Source organism: Phaenicophaeus curvirostris, chromosome 20 (genome assembly GCF_032191515.1).
Source record: "Phaenicophaeus curvirostris isolate KB17595 chromosome 20, BPBGC_Pcur_1.0, whole genome shotgun sequence".
NCBI classification, from domain to species: domain Eukaryota; kingdom Metazoa; phylum Chordata; class Aves; order Cuculiformes; family Cuculidae; genus Phaenicophaeus; species Phaenicophaeus curvirostris.
Window position 1 is genome coordinate 767735 of NC_091411.1, and position 16315 is coordinate 784049.

The following is a 16315-nucleotide window of genomic DNA, read 5'->3' on the forward strand; positions in this document are numbered from 1 at the left end:
GGACAGAGCTTCTCCCGAGCAGGGGCAGCCCCGGTGTCCCGCCCGGGTGGGCCGGGGCGGCGGTGACTCAGTCGGGAGAGGCGGGCGAGGAGGAGGAGGAGGAGGCGGGGGAGGAGGAGCAGCAGCCGCAGGAGCCGCCGCAGCCTCGGATCGTCTCACCTGCCCCGCCATGGCCCGCCGGGTGGCCGCGGTGCTGCTGCTGCTCGCCCTCGGCTGCCTGCTGGGCGTCCTCCTGCTCTGCCTCGGCTCCGGGGACGCTCGGGGGCCGCCCGGCTTCAAGGTGAGCGGGGTTTGCACCGGGAGGGCGGGGGGGGAGATGCCGGGGGGGCTGTCCTGGCCGGGAGAGGCTCTGGCATCCCGGGAATCCCGGGGCTCCCGGCCGCTCGGGCATCCCCCGAGCCAGCGCTGCCCCATCAGAAACGCGCTCCCCTATGGGAACGAGCTGCTTTTCTCCCCCCCGCAATTTTCATTGTAAATTCGGATGCTGGAAGGATCTCCCGACCGATCTTTCATTGGCCAAGCCCCGCGGGTGACTCCTTTGCAGCCCGAGTCTTTTGTTTTAAAGAAGTCTCAGCGTTTTTGGTGACAGCAGAGCTATTCCAAGGGGAGCGGGCTCTTGTCCCCGCAAATGGTTCATCCAGACCCCCTCCCCCTTTTTTTCACCCCAAGCAATGACCTTGGAAACTTTCTGAGCCAGCCTGGCTGCCAGATGTGCTGCCTTCTCTCCCAGTTTATCAGACGTAAAGGAGAGGTAGAGAAACGAGGTCTCTCAGCCAAGATGACACTCACTGCAGTTAACGCAACTAATGATGTGACACCTTTCTTTGCCACCTGCTGAGGCATCTCAAGCACTGCCCATAGCTGGTTTCAAAACAGATTTTGTCCCTTTTGACACAGGGGATTTAGATGGATCAATGCTGAGAGCCCCATGTGCACCACTTGGGTCAGTCTGCAGTTTGGGGCTGAGCGGCCCCAAACACTCCGATGGGTCCTGGCCCTACTCCACCCGAGGCTGTGTTGTCCAGCCTGTGGACTTGGGATCTTGCACCATTCCGGGATGTGCCAAGCGCACATGAGGTCCGGCACGGTGTGTGCGGTGAGGGGCTGCCCACCAGAGCTTGGCACTGGGGTCACGGCAGTGCCTGTTCCTCTGGGGATGGTGCCAGGCAGCCACCAGGGAGTTTGCTTTTGCACAAAACTCAGGGCTCATTTGGGGATGCAAAGCTTTATCTTAGTGTAACTCAGCCCAGAATGTGCAGATATGACTTAGTAGAGGTCGGTCCTGCTGTGGCGACCCCGGTCATGCCCCTCCCCACATTCCTGGGCAAGACGTGGTTCTTGCCTGCGCAGTCCAGCTCGGCAGCTGGGTGATGGCACTGCTAACCACTGGGCTCTGGCTCCATGTCTTCCCTTTCCAGCTCCTTTGTTTGGAATACAGCCCTAAAAAATACCCCACATCAGTTCTCTTCCTGCCACAGGGACTGGCACCCAGGAACAGGGTGTTCCCCTCCCCTCACAGGTCTGCAGCAGAGCTTATGGCACCACTGCTTGATGTCTTTGAGCTGTTGCCTTCTTTTGAGAACCGTTTTCCCCCTTCTTTTGGCAAATCTCCTCAGTGGCTGTTAGAGCCTGCAGGGCTCTTGCCCTGCCAGCCAATCCAGGGGAGAGGTGGCCGCCGCAATGGGAAGGAAACCCATCGGAACCCACTATGCACATGGGGACCCCTTGGGTCTTGCCACCCTCGAGGGAGGTGAGATGTGGTGGGGCTGGGCTGAGCACCCCTGTGCCCTGGGGCCATGTCCCCCAGCCCTGTGGCATCACCAGAGTTCTGGAGGGGGGGTCCCATGGTTAGAAAATTCCATCATCTTTGTGCCACCAGGAGATTCTGGGAGTGGGAACTGTGCAATGGGCTGGGGCCGGGGCCAGGGCCACAAACACGCGTGCAAGGCCCTGCCAAACCCCGGGGTGCTGGCAGCCAAACATGCCAGGGGGGATGAGAGGGATGATGGCAACCAAGCACTGGCATGGGAGTGTGCCAGGGCATCCTTGTGTCCCTGCAGCTCTCCTTTACAGCCCAGTCCTTGGCAGGCACAGGGCACCTTGGCTGGAAGAGCCAAGGGCAGTGCTGATGCTGCAAAGCACTGAAGAGATGGGCTTTCGGCCGGGTTTCTCGCTCCCAAGGCTGCAACATCCCTGCAGAGGACCTGCTTCTGACCCCCATGCAGCTGTGAGACCGCAGCGGGGTCACAGCCTGAGCCCACAGGGCAGCTCGCTCTCAGGGGGACACAGCAGCTCTGATGCCTGGGGACAGGAGCTGGGACAGGAGCTGGACAAGAGCTGGACAAGGGATGGACAGGGGCTGGGACAGAGGCTGGCACCATCACTGCACCGCTGTGGGTGACCCAATCCCTATGTGGCTGCTGGAGATGTGTGCACAGCCCCAGGAGGAGGAGATGCGACCTCTCCTTTATCCCTTGGGACTCTCAGCCATCCAAGTCTGCCTCGGCCTCTTCATGCACAAGCCTGTGCACTTGGCTTCCACCCCTGCTTGCTGCCACCAGTGCCACTGGGGTGGATGGCTCCTCCATAGTGACAGGCTAGGGTGCAAAACTCTGTGCCCCTCAGGAGAGGGGCAGGAGGGGCTGGCGTGGGGCTGTGGAGGCACCTTACATGTGAGGCAGCCAGGGAGCAAGCTGTGGCATCAGTGGCTGGCTGGGCGCCGGGCACTCCCTGCAGCTGGCAGCACCCTCCGCTCTGCAGTGGTTCATGTTGCTGCACGTCATTACCTCATTCGGGCCCAAGCGCTGCTGCCTTCGCTGCTGGGGCCAGGGCACAGCTGGTCAGGGCATCCCATGGACCGTTCCTTGCCCACAAGTCCTGGAGCTGCTGCCCATCTTTGCCACCCCACACCTGAGAGCCATGGGCTCTGCCCACCCAGGCGTCTGGGTCTGAGAGGAGAGATCCTCACCCCGACAGGAACTGGCAGCAAAGGGCACTGCGATGAGCCTGCAGCCCTGCCGCAGCAGTGTCGCCGTCACCCCAGGCATGACATCTCCCCACGGAGCCCACCCCGGGTGTGGGGTCGCTGCTGCCTCGGTTTCCCTGGGCCCGAACCACAGGCGTACGCCCCAACACGGGTGCACGCTTGCACGCATGCCTGAGCACACATGCCAAAATGCACGTCTGCACAGACACACACACACACAAACACCACCCCTGCACACCACGTGCGTGCGCCCACCCACCTAAAAGACACATGCGGATGGCCGTGCACACAGCCCCCCTCGTGCACACCTGCAGCCACACACACCACGTGCACTGGGGGAGGAGAAGCTTTCCTTGAGCCAGCAACGTGTGCTCGTAGCCCAGAAACCAACCATGGGTGGGACCAGCAGGGCCAGGGAGGGGATTCTGCCCCTCTGCTCTGCTCTGGTGAGACACAAATCCCTGCATTCAGTTTGGGAGTCCTCAGCCCAGGGAGGACATGAAGCTGTTGGAGCGAGTCCAGAGGAGGTCACGGAGATGATCCGAGGGCTGGAGCACCTCCTGTATGAGGAGAGACTGAGAGAGTTGGGGTTGTTCAACCTGGAGAAGAGAAGGCTGCAGGAAGACCTTAGAGCAGCTTCCAGAGCTGAAAGGGGCTCCAGGAAAGCCGGGGAGGGACTCTTGGTGCTGGATGAGCTTAGAGGTTTTTTCCAGCCTCAATGATTCCATGATTCTTAAGTGGTTTCACCTCAGAGATGCTCTGCTATTTTCTCCCCCAGGATTCACTCTCCTCTCTGGCAGCGAAGCAGCTCCAGCAGCCCCGAGGGGGAGGCAGACTGGGGGGGACACAGCACCAAGCGGCTCCTCCCTGGGAGCTGGGGAACCTTGGCTGGCAAGAGGGAGCTGGGTTATTTATAGCCAGAGAATGGCCAAGCCATACAAGGGCAGGAGGCACGAGGTGCCTGGCTGCCCTTCTTTGGCGAGCTGCATCCCCAAGGGGCTGCTCCCAGGTACCCCCCAACCACTGGCCCCAGGGAACCCTGGCACAGCAGGGTTGGGGGGCAGGGAGAACCTCCTGGTCTGTCTTCAAGGAGACAAAGGGTTCAGTTCCCCGTGCCCAAAAAGCCAGAGTCCCTGGGCTGTGCCAAGCAGTGCCCAGTGTCCCTGGCTGGGGACAGCACCTGCAGATGTGGGCGAGCCCATGCCCACGCTGGGCTGAACAGTGCTCACCTCTGCCAGACGAAGCCCCTGAGGGCACTGGCAGGGCCAGGATAGGACTGGTTGAGGGTCTTTGAGGGACGTGGAGGGTCTCCTGCCTCCCCCTGACCCGCTGCCTGCCCTCGCAGTACGGCATCGTGCTGGACGCCGGATCCTCCCACACGGCTATGTTCGTCTACAAGTGGCCTGCGGACAAGGAGAACGACACCGGGGTGGTCAGCGAGCACAGCATGTGTGATGTGGAGGGTAAGGGCTGGCCAAGAGCCACTGGCAGGGTCTGTCTCATCTCCTGTGGGCAGAGCACTGCGGTGGTTCAAACAGCCGTACTGCACTCAGCTGCCTCTCTGGGCAGTGAGGAGTTATGAAGGGTCTGCCTCTGTTCCCCAAGCTCCCCCATCTCTCCCCAAGGGCTGCAACCGTGTGTGCCCGTCTTTTATCTTCTCCTGGCATGCATTGAACCACCCAAATAATTCAGCTCCCTGCTACCCCAGTGAGGAACAAGGGATGGTTTTTCACTCTCTGTTTAAACAACCTTTCCCTGGCAGTTCCCCTGGGGGGGATGCAGCGTGAGTAGGGAGATGCGGCTGGACTCTGCATGGCTCCATGCCCACAGAAACCCACAGAACCTACCTTTTAAACAGCCTGGGTGGGACAAAACTGCCCACTGAGCATCTTTTCACCAATCATCTTTCCATCACTGCCCAGGGAAGTGGTTGAGTCACCTTCCCTGGAGATGTTTAAGGGACGGGTGGACGAGGTGCTGAGGGACATGGTTTAGTGTTTGATAGGAATGGTTGGACTTGATGATCTGGTGGGTCTTTTCCAACCTGGTGATTCTATGATTCTATGATCACCTGCAGGGAGAAATGCTGTTTCTCTCCACAGGTCCTGGCATCTCCAGCTACAGCTCCAACCCTCCGGCTGCTGGGACGAGCTTGGTGCGCTGCCTGGACCAGGCTCTGAGGGATGTGCCCAAGGAGAAGTACACGGGCACCCCACTCTACCTGGGCGCCACGGCTGGCATGCGCCTGCTCAAGTGAGTGCTTGCTCTGGCCACGCCAGCTGCCTGGCCTCAAACACTGCCTGGGGGACCCTGCTGTGCCACCCTGTCATCTCACCACCCATGGCAGGGGTGGAGATGGTGAAGGACATCTGCAATGTCCCTGCTTTGCCAGGCGAAGCTCGTAACCCTCCCAGCTACCCAGTTCTGTGTCCCTTACAGAAATGCTGCTGCCTTTCAGAGCAGGCAATGCCCTGCACGGCACAGCCAGCACACCTCTGGCTGAACAGGGGCTGGTGTGGGGCCATCACCAGGACAATCCACCCAGCCCTTTTGGCTAGCCAGAAAGAAAGACTCCCTGCACCTTGTGCCAGCCTGATGGGCTGCAGTGAGACTAATTCCCCCCTGAAAACCACACAGAGGAGGGAGTTGTGACCCTCCTTGTCAGCCAGCCATAGAGCACAGCTCAGGAGGAGGGAGAACATCTCCATCCCTGCCACCCGCCTCCTTCTTTGGCAGAGATGAGGAGAAGTAGCTGAGGATTTTGGGGGGATGGCCCTACAAGTACCAAGGCGAGGACCTTCCTGCTCCAAGTGCTCTCATGGGACCAAGTCTCATGGGCTGTGCGGGCAGCAGGGTCTCTGCTCATGCCACTCTGAAGCAGCCCTGCCACTCTGCCCTCTCGCCTGGCCCACAGCATCACCAACCCGCAGGCTTCGGATGCCGTCCTCAATGCCGTGGCAGCCACACTGAAGTCGTACCCCTTTGATTTCCGGGGGGCAAAGATCCTGTCAGGGGAAGAGGAAGGGGTCTTCGGCTGGGTCACTGCAAACTACCTCCTGGAGAACTTCATCAAGGTGGGCAGAGGACTGCAGCACCGGCCAGGGATGGCTGTGGTGGCCAGGCTGTCCCACAGCTCATCGCAGCCTTACATCTGTTCTTGTCTTCTTTGCTCAGCGTGGGTGGCTCGGGGAATGGATCCAGCCCCAGAAGAAGACCCTGGGGGCCATGGACTTTGGGGGGGCTTCCACACAGATCACCTTTGAAACCAGGGACACCATTGAAGACCCCAGAAACAAGGTGATGCTGAAGCTGTATGGCCAGGTGTACAAAGTGTACACCCACAGCTTCCTCTGCTATGGAAGGGACCAGGTTCTGAAGAGGCTGCTCTCAAAGCTCCTCCAGGTACCAGCTCAACAGGGATGCCGGCTGTTGTCCCCTCGCGGTTTGCTCCTTCCCCTTGGTGTTTATGCAGGTGGGTCTCCCAGCCCTGGATCCAGGATGGCCCCGCGACCGCACGCCTTTCCCAGACACTTCTTGGCTCTTGCCCCCAGCCCTCTCCCATGGTCCTGGAGCTCACCCCCACCCTCTCTGAAAGGTGTTGCACACCTCGCCCAGAGCAAAGACATCCCAAGTAACTTCAAGACACTTGTGGCAACTTATAGCTGTGTTTCCCACTGCCCCAGCCCCTCGGTGTCTCCTCAGCAGGGAAGGGGAGGCAGGAAGGCAGCAGTGCTGGCACTGCCTTGTAGCACCAGGACAGCCAGAGACACAGCATGGCTCACACATCCCATGTGCCACTTTTCTGGCAGGCTGAGAACTACCAAGCCACTGTCCCCAATCCCTGCTGGCCCACGGGCTACCGCAAGAGCCTGTCACTGAGCAGTGTCTACGACAGCCCCTGCACAGAGAAGGAGAGGCCCAGCCTCGCTCTCAACACCACCGTCACTGTGAATGGCACCGGCAACGGGACCCTCTGTGCTCTGCATATCAGCAAGCTCTTCAACTTCACCACCTGCTCCTTCTCCCGCTGTTCCTTTGATGGTGTTTTCCAGCCAGAGGTTTCAGGAAACTTCATTGTGAGTCCTGGCATGAAGTGGGGTGGTGGCCTGGCTGCTGGTGGGGCACACATCCCCAGCATCACACAGTGGCAAAGCCAGACCCATGGCTCTGTCAGGGCCATCATTTGTGCCCAACATGCTGGGCAGAGGGGCTGTTGGTGGCAAGAGGGTTTGCTCCCAGCCCGTCCCACAGCTGCCTCCTTGCCTCCACCAGGCCTTCTCTGCCTTCTTCTACACGGTTGACTTCATCCGGACAGTGATGGGGAGACCCGTGCACTTGCCCGGTGACCTGAAGGATGCTGCCAAGACCATCTGTGCCACCAGCTGGAATGAGGTGGGCTCCTTGGTGGGGAGCAGAGGGCTGCTTCATGTGGGGCATCACTCGGGTGCTGAGAGCTCAGAGGGGGTTGGGTGTCCTCGTACTCCTGGAGTAGGGGAACGGTGGGTGATGGTCCCCACATTGGACCAGGAGAGGTTCAGGTGGGCATGGCCAGCACGTTGGCCAGGCGGATGCAACCATCCAGAGCTTCAGGCCACAGAAACAAAGTCTGGACCCTGTTGGCTTGACCTCTTTTCTCCATCCCTTCTTGCAACCCGCCCAGCTCCTCCAGAAAGCCCCTAAGCTGGAGAAGAGACTGCCGGATTACTGTGCTGTCAGCATGTTCGTTTATTTGCTCACCACCAAAGGCTACAACTTCAACAACCATTCCTTCCCTGACATCGCTTTCCAGAAGAAGGTGGGTTAAGGGCAGAGCACATATTCATGCCATGTTATCTGTTTGGGCCCTGTGGGAGAGAGGAACTCACACCAAGAAAGAGCCATGCAATGTGAGGGAAGATCTCAGGGAACAGGGGCAGGATGGGAGTCAAGTTTTTTGGTGGATCTTCTGGGAGATGGGGAAAAAAAAATGAGCTGAGCTGACTGTAGGGTTTGGTCACGGCATCAGGTCCTCCAGACCTTCCTTGGCCCTCAAGACACCAGCCATCTCAAACAACTCTTTGTCCAGGCTTGTTGGGAAGTTATCTCAGGGCAGGATCCCACCTTTCCCAAGTGCCCTCACCTGCACAAGCCACAGGATTGGCAGCGAGCTCAGGACTGGTATGAGCGGCCAAGATCCTGCTCCCATCAGATAAGCCCAGCTCAGAACATGGTGGTCACTGCTTTGTCCCTGGACTGGCTGGACCCGTGGGACAGCAAGGGCTCAGGGTGCTGGGGACTCCCCTACAACCCTTTTGTAGGGTGGTCCCTGGAAGGGCTGACTAGGGTGGTGACCATCCCGTGCTGCTTCCACAGGCAGGAGAAACCTCCATTGGCTGGGCCCTAGGTTACATGCTGAACCTCACCAACATGATCCCAGCGGAGAAGCCCTCTTCCCACAAGAGCATCGTGTATAACTACTGGGTCATCCTCCTCCTGCTCTTTGTGCTCACCACCCTGACGTCTCTGGTGACCGCCGTCTGCCTGCTCCGGCGCAGCAAGTCCAGTGCAATCTAATGGCAGGGACAGGGTGGGCCTTGCCTGCAGGACCCAGCACCACCCTTCCTGCTGGAGTCAAACACTTGGGATGCGGCAAGGGCTCAGACATCCTCCTCCAGTACCTGGCGCTGCCTGTCCCAGAAGGAAAGCTGTGCCTTTTTGCCCTCCCTTTGTTTTCAAGCTGCAAACAATGGGGGATGGAAGAGGACCGCTGGCCTCGCAGAAGAAACGCTGAAAGGTTTCCCAGTACTACTCAGGGATGGACACCGGAACAGGCTTGGGATTCAGACTGGGACATCTTTCTGCCACCAGGCTGGGGCTGGACGGGCTAGTAAGTCCAGACAACAGCAGGATTTATTCTCACGTGCATGGAGGGGTGGGGAGTACTACCTATGCCAGTCCTTACAGCTGACCTCTCTAGCCTGTCCCTGGAACATCAACCCTGCTCCCCAGGAAGCTCTGGGCGTCACCCAGAGCCTAAGCTGCCTTTCTTTCCAACACACAAACACCACTGACCTTCCTGAGGGCCAGATCTTGGCCTGGGCTTCCACCAGCCTCAGCACAGAGGCTCTGGGTAGGGGCTTAGCAACAACCAGACATGGGGAGCAGGCAGCTTCCCAGGTGCCCCCTGCTTCAGCCACCAGGCATAGTGCCTTCCTCATACCTGTGGTTCCTAAGCCAGACTTGCCTTTGCCACAGCCAGAGCTTCCTCCACCCCTTGGCGATGGCACAAAAAGCCCACGTGGCTCCCAGGCACGTGGCTGTGCCAGCACAGAGGTGATGGGCTCACTCTGGGAGCGGGGCTTTGTTCTGCTTTAGGATTTGAGCCCTGCATCACCCCACACCAGGCAGCCAGGAGGATGCACCTTCATTTCCAGCTGAGTAAGAACAGGGACACACAAAGAGGCAGAAGGTTTGAGTTTGTCTGGATGGGTTTTTTTATAATCAGAAATAAATCTTTGTAACCACTCCTATGGCTCTTTGGCTTTTGATCAGCACCAGGCTGATCAATGCTTGCTGTCCTGCAGGGGTAAAGCCACCTACAGGGTCTGCTAAGACACAGCGTGGGTCAGGCTCTGCCTGAAGGTCTCAAGCCTTTGCAGCCTGCCCAGTGCTAAGACACCATCATGGCTTCAAATGCTCTACTAGCCTGAAGAACCCTCCAGGATGGACCAAGGTGGGCTTGAAACCTCACTCGAGACTCAGGCTGATCTGGAGGTGGAAGAGTTTCAACCCGCCACAGTTGCAAAGTTGAGGTTTCCCAAGCGCTAGAGGTCCAGTCACCACAAAGGTGCGAGCAGGCAGCGCTCACGCTGATTGCTCAGGTCATTCACCACTGCGCCCACAGCCACAGCCTCCACATGAGGCAAACATATAGGGAGCCTCTGCTCCGAGGGGACCGGGAATGGTACCCAAGCAAGGCAGGAGAGCAGCCCGCAGGGCTGGTTGTTTGTTCATGCAGTCGCTGGCAGCTCAGAGCCACCACAGCAGCTGCCTGGGGCCAGTCCCAATTCATCAAGCCCATCTGGAAAGAGCGTCCCGCCTCATCGCATTCCTCCACATGCCCTAGGAAAGGGGCAGCTTTAGCGAGTTTTGGTTTCTCGCTGCCCTCCTTGCTGTTGTGGGTAGCACAAGCTCAGGTCCACAGGTTTGCTCACTTAGCACCACCCTTCCCTGCTCCAGCTGAGCTCCTGGTATGCCGCTCAGGTCCACAGGTTTGCTCACTTAGCACCACCCTTCCCTGCTCCAGCTGAGCTCCTGGTATGCCACATTTGTTGTAACCCACTCGTCCCCCGCAGCCACTTTGATTTTAGCTGTTCCGTTGGCAGCTCCAAAAGATTCCAATTAATATAAGGCTCTGAGCCCCCAGACCCAGTTTCTTCTCTGGGCCCCTCATCTCCTCCCTCCTGTGATGAGGCTCAGGGACTGTCCCCATGGAAGGAGGCATTTCTGGCCTCTGAAGCTGAAACACAGCTACTCTGCTCACTTCCAGACCTGGGCTAGGTTTCCCTTTCCAAGAAACTCAGCTGCAGCTGAATCAGAGCTGGGTATCCACCAAGAGCAGCCAGTTTGCCCGTGTCATGACTTAGAGTCCCAGTGCAGCCTCGGGGGACCAGAGCTCCCTGCTCTACCATCTACCGCAGGGGCTGCCTCAGGGTGACACACACCACCCACACCCCAGCTCTGCCTGTCCCACTGCCCGCCTTTGCTTCATCCACAACAAGCGCTTTCAGCTCTCGACTTTTATTATACCCCACACACGTGATGCTCAGAGGCTGCCCAGGAGGCACCCTATGGTGCGTCCACCAGGTTCTCACTGCGGGATCAACTCCTCTGAGCTCCCCAGCAGCACTCCAGAGTCCACCAGGCTCGCGAGCAGCACTGGCACAGGCAGGCAGGGCAGGCAGGGAGGGGCAAAGCAGGACGTGGGCACGGGGCACTGCGCTTTGCTGGCTACTCCACCACATCTCCGTACTTGTTCCTCCGCACCAGCAGTGCCTCGCTTTCTCTGTCCTCTGGGCTGCACAGATTTTCTGCAGCAGAAAGAACAAGCTCCCTGGTCCCCCGACTATCCTGGTGCATTTGCCAGGGGCAGCCAGAGAAGTGCAGAGCCCTGCTGAAGTGTTTAAAGCCCATCAGCTAGGCTCAGCTTTGGGAACTCATGGTGCCTGCAAAGCACCTAGTGGTGCTGTCTTGATGCCCACCCAAAGCAGCTGGGGTGGGGAGGGATTTACTGCCTCCCTCCATCTCCCACCCTTTTCCTCCTCTTCCAGCAAACAAGCCCTTTATGCCGGCTCTCATGAATCCACAAGACTGGCAGGGCAAGAGGCAGAAGTTGCGTCCTCACTCTTTTTTGCCAGCCCTGCTCCAGTCCCTGGAGTGCTAGAGATGGGCCTGGAGCACACGGGGATGTGGGAGCCATGAACCCCCTCATAAGGGCTGCCAGTGCCAGACTTGCAGAAGGGCTTTGGAAACAACACAGTCACCAATTTAATTAGGAGATAGGAACAGCAAATTTTTGCAGCAGGGAAGAACCAGGCAGGACAAGCCCAGGGAGAGATGTGAACGTACCTGTGGGCTTAGACACCCTCTCAGCCATGGCAAGGTCCTGTGGGGACTTGCCCTTCTCCAGGTAAATCCAGAAGTCGGAGCATTTCTGCGTCTCAGCTCTAGTTACCACATAGCTGGTGAGGGACCCTGCAGCTGAAGAGACCGAGATGCTCCAGAGAGTGCCGGCAGCAAGGGCATCGCTAGAGCAGCAGCAGGTAAAGCACCTGCCAGCTTCTGAGCTGCTACCGTTCAGGTACAGGGATGTGACAGGGGCCAGAAGAGAATCCCTGTGCCAGGGACAGGCGGCCGCTCTGCCTGGCACTCACCGGCGGCCAGCAGCACGCTCCACTGCAGGCTGGAGGGCAGCCGTCTCCTCACCAGCTGCAGCGCGACGAAGGTGGCTCCGCTGCCTGCTCGGACACGGGGTGGGCACCGTTACTGGCCTGGGCCCCCACTGCCCCAAGAGAGCCAGGGGGCCCCAGGACCAACCTGCCAGGAAGGCGCCGATGCCCTTCATGAAGGCGTAGGACTGGCAGGCCGCGTACTGCTGCAGCGCCTGCGGGACTCACAGTGTGGTGTCCTGGGACCAGCCCCAGCCCCATCTGCAGCCCCCAGCCCCATCCGCAGCCTCAGCCCCAGCCCCCAGCCTCCAGCCTCCGCTTCAGCCCCAGCTCCAGCCCCAGCTTCAGCCCCCAGCCCAACCGAACCCGAGCCGAGTCAAGCTCCTGTCTCGCCCCTTCCCCCCGTCCCAGCCCCTGCCCCGACATCCTGCTGAGCCCGGACCCCCAACTCAGCCCAAGAACCTACCCCGTCCCTGTCCTCTTGTCCCCTGCCCCTATCCCAGCCCCTGTCCCCTTGTCCCCTGCCCCTATCCCCTTCCCCCCTGTCCCCTTGTCCCCTGCCCCTATCCCCTTCCCCCTTGTCCCCTTGTCCCCTGCCCCTATCCCCTTCCCGCCTGTCCCCTGCCCCTATCCCAGCCCCTGTCCCCTTGTCCCCTGCCCCTATCCCCTTCCCCCCTGTCCCCTTGTCCCCTGCCCCTATCCCCTTCCCCCTTGTCCCCTGCCCCTATCCCCTTCCCCCCTGTCCCCTTGTCCCCTGCCCCTATCCCCTTCCCCCTTGTCCCCTGCCCCTATCCCCTATCCCCTTCCCCCCTGTCCCCTTGTCCCCTGCCCCTATCCCCTTCCCCCTTGTCCCCTGCCCCTATCCCCTATCCCCTTCCCCCCTGTCCCCTTGTCCCCTGCCCCTATCCCCTATCCCCTTGCCCCCTGTCCCCGCCCCCGGCCCCGCCCCGGCCCCGCTCCCCCCTCACGGGGTGCCTCTCCGCCACGCTCTCCTCCACCCGCCGCAGCCCCAGTTTCACCATGGCGGCTCCTCCCGCCCCGCCCGTTCCGGGGCCGTTCCGGGCGCTGCGGGCCGGGCCCGGCCGGTTCCTGTGCTACCGCCGCGCCGGGGGCTCCGTGCGGTGAGCGGGGGGCGAGTGCGGGGTTGGGGGGGGGGGGGCAGGGGCGGGGGGGACAGGGCGGGGTCGCTCCCTGACCGCCTCGACCGCCCCCCCCCCCCCCACAGCGTCACCGACGGCAGCGACGTCTGGAGCGGCGACCCCGGGGCCAGCCCGGCCCCCTGCGTGAGTGCCGGGGGCGGGGAGGGAGGGTGCTGGAGGGTAGGAGAAGGGTGTGTTGGGGGTCAGGGGTGCTTGGGGCTGCTGGGGGGCAGGAGGGGAAGGTGTTGGGGTCCGGGGTGCTGGGGGGCAGGAGGGGAGGGCGCTGGGGGCAGGGGGTGTTGAGGGGCAGGGGTTCTGGGGGTGAGGGGCTGCTGGGGGACAGGAGGAGAGGGTGTTGGGTGTCAGGGGTTCTGGGGCTGCTGGGGGACAGGAGGAGAGGGTGTTTGGGGTCTGAGGCTGCTGAGGGGCAGGAGGAGAGGGTGCTGGGGGTCAGGGGGTGTTGGGGGCAGGAGGAGAGGGTGCTGGGGGTCAGGGGTTCTGGGGCTGCTGAGGGCAGGAGGAGAGGGTGTTTGGGGTCAGGGGCTGCTGGCGGGCAGGAGAGGGGGGTGTTGGGGGTCTGGGGCTGCTGGGGGACAGGAGGAGAGGGTGTTTGGGGTCTGAGGCTGCTGAGGGGCAGGAGGAGAGGGTGCTGGGGGTCAGAGGGTGTTGGGGGGCAGGAGGGGAGGGTGCTGGGGGTCAGGGGCTGCTGGGGGACTGGGGGCCAGGGAATGCTTTGGGGCAGGAGGTACTGGAGGTGCTGGGGGTTGGAGGATATTAGGGGACAAGAGGGGGGGCTGCTGGTGGTGCTGTGGGCAAAGGGTTCTGGGGCTCAGGGGGTGCTGGGGGTAAGGGGGACTGGGAGGCAGGGGTGCTGGAGGCAAGGGGTGCAGGGATGTTGGGGCAGGATCCAGGTCAGGCCGTCCCATTCGTGCCCCTCTCCCCACAGCGGTGCCCACCAGAGGAGCACGGTGCGAAGCTGAGGTGGGTGTAGTGGCAGTGGGGAACCAACCCTTCTGCCCAGGGCACCGCTCAGCCCTGGCTCCCCACACAGGGAGGCCCTGGAGCGCGGGGCTGTCTCGCTGAGCCTGGACGAGGGGCCCGCCATGCTGCGGCTGCCAGAGGAGGCCCCCTGCGTGTCCCTGCATCTTCTGAAGCTGCCTGCCGCCGAGGCGAGGAGCCAGCTCCAGGAGCTGGTGTTCGACATGGCAGGATGTATCGAGAGCCTGGAGAGACGCCTGGAAGGTCTGCATGGGATTTGAAAGGGGGGAAGGATGGGCAGCTCTCTGCCACCTTCGTGCCATCATCTCCCGCACCCCAGAGGTGCCCCAAGAGATCTAGCTCATCCATAACGGGAGAACGTCAAGGGATGTATTGTCCCGCCCTGCTCCGCACTGGGGTGGCCCCACCTTGAGCACTGGGAGCAGTTCTGGGGCCACAGGATAAAAAGGATCTCAAGCTCCTGGAGAACATCCAGAGGAGGGCATGGGGTTGGTGAAAAGTTTAGAGGGGAAGTATGTGAGGAGCAGCTGAATTCCCTTGGTCTGTTCAGCCTGGAGAAGAGGAGGCTGAGAGGAGGCCTCATCATGCTCTGCAGCTTCCTCACAAGGGGAGGAGGAGGAACAACAGCAGGTGCTGAGCTCTTGTCTCTGGACCCAAGGGAATGTCAGGAAGATGCGCCAGGGGAGGGTTAGGTTGGACATTAGGAGAAGGTTCTTCCCCCAGAGCGCGGTGGAGCACTGGAACAGCTCCCAGGGCAGCAGACACGGCACCAAGCCTGACAATATTCCAGCAGCATTTGGCCAAGGCCACGAGCCTCCCGTGTGAATGTTGGGGTGTCCTGTGCAGGGACAGGAGGCGGACTCCATGATCAGAGTCTCAGGGCAGCAGCAGCCTGGTAGAGAGTGTTGGGAGGAGAATATGGCTCAGTTTTGCTGGGGAGGGGACAGAGCTTGCAGTGGAGGTGTGGGGTGGAAGTGCTGCCTTGGGGTGAGCTGTCACAAACTCTGGCTCTGCTTCCTGTCCCAGCAGTGCTGGAGACCACAGCGTCTCCCTGCAGCCCTGAGAAGAATGGGGCCCGGAGCCAGCAGCTCTTCCTGCCAGGTAGGCAACTGCTGGGGCCAACTCCCCTGCTCCCGCTGCTGGTTTGCCTTCTCTTTCCTAGAAGGTTGCTGATCTTGTGTCCATGTGCTATTTAGGGCACTCGGAGTCCCCTTGGCTGTGGCTGCTGTCACCTCCCTCTCTGTTCTGGTGCCCTTCCCAGAGCAGAAGGGGGCAGGGCTCAGTGCGGTGGCTCTTGGGGTGTCTGGGATGCACTGTGCTCAGTTTGGGTGCTGGGCATTGCCAGGCAGGTTGCTCACACTCTAGCCTCCAGGAGGTCAGCATCTCTGTTTCTTTGGGAGAGGAGACCATGCCTGGCCTTTCCTCTCCCATCATGGGTGCTTGGGCTACTGGAGGCTCATCCGGGGCACGGTGGGGCTTGCAGGGCTGCCAGAGCCACTGCTGACCTTTTGCAATCCCTACCCTGCCTGAGGCAGACCCCAGCCCCAGGAGGAACAGGGGGGCTGGCTCAGCTTTGCCAGCCAAGAGGAAGATCCCGGGGGAGTCTCTCATTAACCCTGGCTTCAAGAGGTAAGTGCTGCTCCCAGGGCTGGGCTGTGCAGAGATCCAGCTAACTCTCTTCTGGAGCTACATGGGAGCAGGGCTTTGAGCTGTGATGCTCCCTCGGTCTCCTTCTAGCAAGAAGGCACCGTCTGGAGTAGACTTTGAGGACTCCTGACCTATGCTGTCCCGTCCTGGAGCTTTGTCACCACCTGTGTGGCTGCTGGAGGAGGTTTCACTGTGCACAGGGCCTGTGAAGCCCCTGGCACCCAGGGAGGTGGATGGGGCAAGCAGGACCCAGAGAGCAGAGCCAGCGTCTGGCAGGGCCTGAGCGGGCAGCAGATCCTTGGCTAACACGGTGGCAACACCTTTGGAGGGGACAGACGGGGAAGCAGTGACAGAAGTGGTGGCTTTTTTTCCTTGCAGCTCTTCCCTCCAGGCAGAGGCCACCTCTCTACCTCACATGCCATGAATTGGTGGGGTTTTTAAATAACTTTTGTATTGCTATGTTATGAAAAGATGCGCTGTGCCTAACTTATTGCCAATAAAGCTGGTTTTAGCCAGCTGGTCTCTGGGGACCGGGACAGTATGGATTTCTGGATCCATTCCACGTTTCCCTTGATCAGGGATCCTGCGGCCCATTTCAACTGAACCTGGAGGATCTG

At 60.6% G+C, this 16315-nt stretch overlaps 3 protein-coding genes across 6 annotated transcripts; 2 read left to right on the forward strand and 1 right to left on the reverse strand.

Moving 5' to 3' along the window:
• The first annotated feature begins 85 nt into the window (after nucleotides 1-85).
• Nucleotides 86-9490, forward strand: ENTPD2 (ectonucleoside triphosphate diphosphohydrolase 2). The gene is made up of 9 exons (XM_069873107.1): nucleotides 86-280; nucleotides 4332-4449; nucleotides 5089-5239; nucleotides 5901-6060; nucleotides 6161-6388; nucleotides 6796-7062; nucleotides 7259-7378; nucleotides 7647-7781; nucleotides 8339-9490. Exons 1-9 carry the CDS (start codon nucleotides 170-172, stop codon nucleotides 8537-8539), a joined length of 1491 nt encoding a protein of 496 aa, XP_069729208.1. The 5' UTR covers nucleotides 86-169; the 3' UTR covers nucleotides 8540-9490.
• TMEM141 (transmembrane protein 141) lies at nucleotides 7770-12962 on the reverse strand. Of its 3 annotated transcripts, none has more exons than XM_069873153.1 (5): nucleotides 12882-12962; nucleotides 12062-12128; nucleotides 11899-11982; nucleotides 11594-11725; nucleotides 7770-8105 (listed from the first exon to the last, which is right to left on the reverse strand). In XM_069873153.1, the coding sequence occupies exons 1-5, from the start codon at nucleotides 12933-12935 to the stop codon at nucleotides 8065-8067; spliced, it is 378 nt and encodes a 125-aa protein (XP_069729254.1). In that variant the 5' UTR covers nucleotides 12936-12962; the 3' UTR covers nucleotides 7770-8064. The 3 variants fall into 3 exon arrangements, with proteins under 3 accessions (XP_069729254.1, XP_069729252.1, XP_069729253.1); XM_069873151.1 differs by lacking the exon at nucleotides 7770-8105 and adding an exon at nucleotides 10750-11055; XM_069873152.1 differs by lacking the exon at nucleotides 7770-8105 and adding an exon at nucleotides 11148-11396.
• On the forward strand, nucleotides 12902-16315 carry PAXX (PAXX non-homologous end joining factor). 2 transcript variants are annotated; one of them, XM_069873146.1, is made up of 7 exons: nucleotides 12902-13034; nucleotides 13139-13196; nucleotides 13999-14033; nucleotides 14104-14294; nucleotides 15078-15152; nucleotides 15587-15680; nucleotides 15789-16315. In XM_069873146.1, exons 1-7 carry the CDS (start codon nucleotides 12934-12936, stop codon nucleotides 15826-15828), a joined length of 594 nt encoding a protein of 197 aa, XP_069729247.1. In that variant the 5' UTR covers nucleotides 12902-12933; the 3' UTR covers nucleotides 15829-16315. The 2 variants fall into 2 exon arrangements, with proteins under 2 accessions (XP_069729247.1, XP_069729246.1); XM_069873145.1 differs by having other exon boundaries at nucleotides 15081-15152; nucleotides 15789-16300.

What these genes read in the sequence shown, in the direction of transcription:
- ENTPD2 (XM_069873107.1), top strand. Translation starts at nt 170, where the DNA reads ATGGCCCGCCGGGTGGCCGCGGTGCTGCTGCTGCTCGCCCTCGGCTGC. An exon ending in TCCTGGAGAACTTCATCAAG is followed by an intron (nt 6,061 to 6,160) that starts GTGGGCAGAGGA and finishes TTCTTTGCTCAG; the next exon opens with CGTGGGTGGCTCGGGGAATG. An exon ending in AGGTTTCAGGAAACTTCATT is followed by an intron (nt 7,063 to 7,258) that starts GTGAGTCCTGGC and finishes TGCCTCCACCAG; the next exon opens with GCCTTCTCTGCCTTCTTCTA.
- PAXX (XM_069873146.1), top strand. Translation starts at nt 12,934, where the DNA reads ATGGCGGCTCCTCCCGCCCCGCCCGTTCCGGGGCCGTTCCGGGCGCTG. An exon ending in GGGCCAGCCCGGCCCCCTGC is followed by an intron (nt 13,197 to 13,998) that starts GTGAGTGCCGGG and finishes CTCTCCCCACAG; the next exon opens with CGGTGCCCACCAGAGGAGCA. An exon ending in CCTGGAGAGACGCCTGGAAG is followed by an intron (nt 14,295 to 15,077) that starts GTCTGCATGGGA and finishes TTCCTGTCCCAG; the next exon opens with CAGTGCTGGAGACCACAGCG.
- TMEM141 (XM_069873151.1), bottom strand. Translation starts at nt 12,935, where the DNA reads ATGGTGAAACTGGGGCTGCGGCGGGTGGAGGAGAGCGTGGCGGAGAGG. An exon ending in GAGCGTGCTGCTGGCCGCCG is followed by an intron (nt 11,726 to 11,898) that starts GTGAGTGCCAGG and finishes CGGTCTCTTCAG; the next exon opens with CTGCAGGGTCCCTCACCAGC. An exon ending in GAGGGTGTCTAAGCCCACAG is followed by an intron (nt 11,056 to 11,593) that starts GTACGTTCACAT and finishes TTTCTGCTGCAG; the next exon opens with AAAATCTGTGCAGCCCAGAG.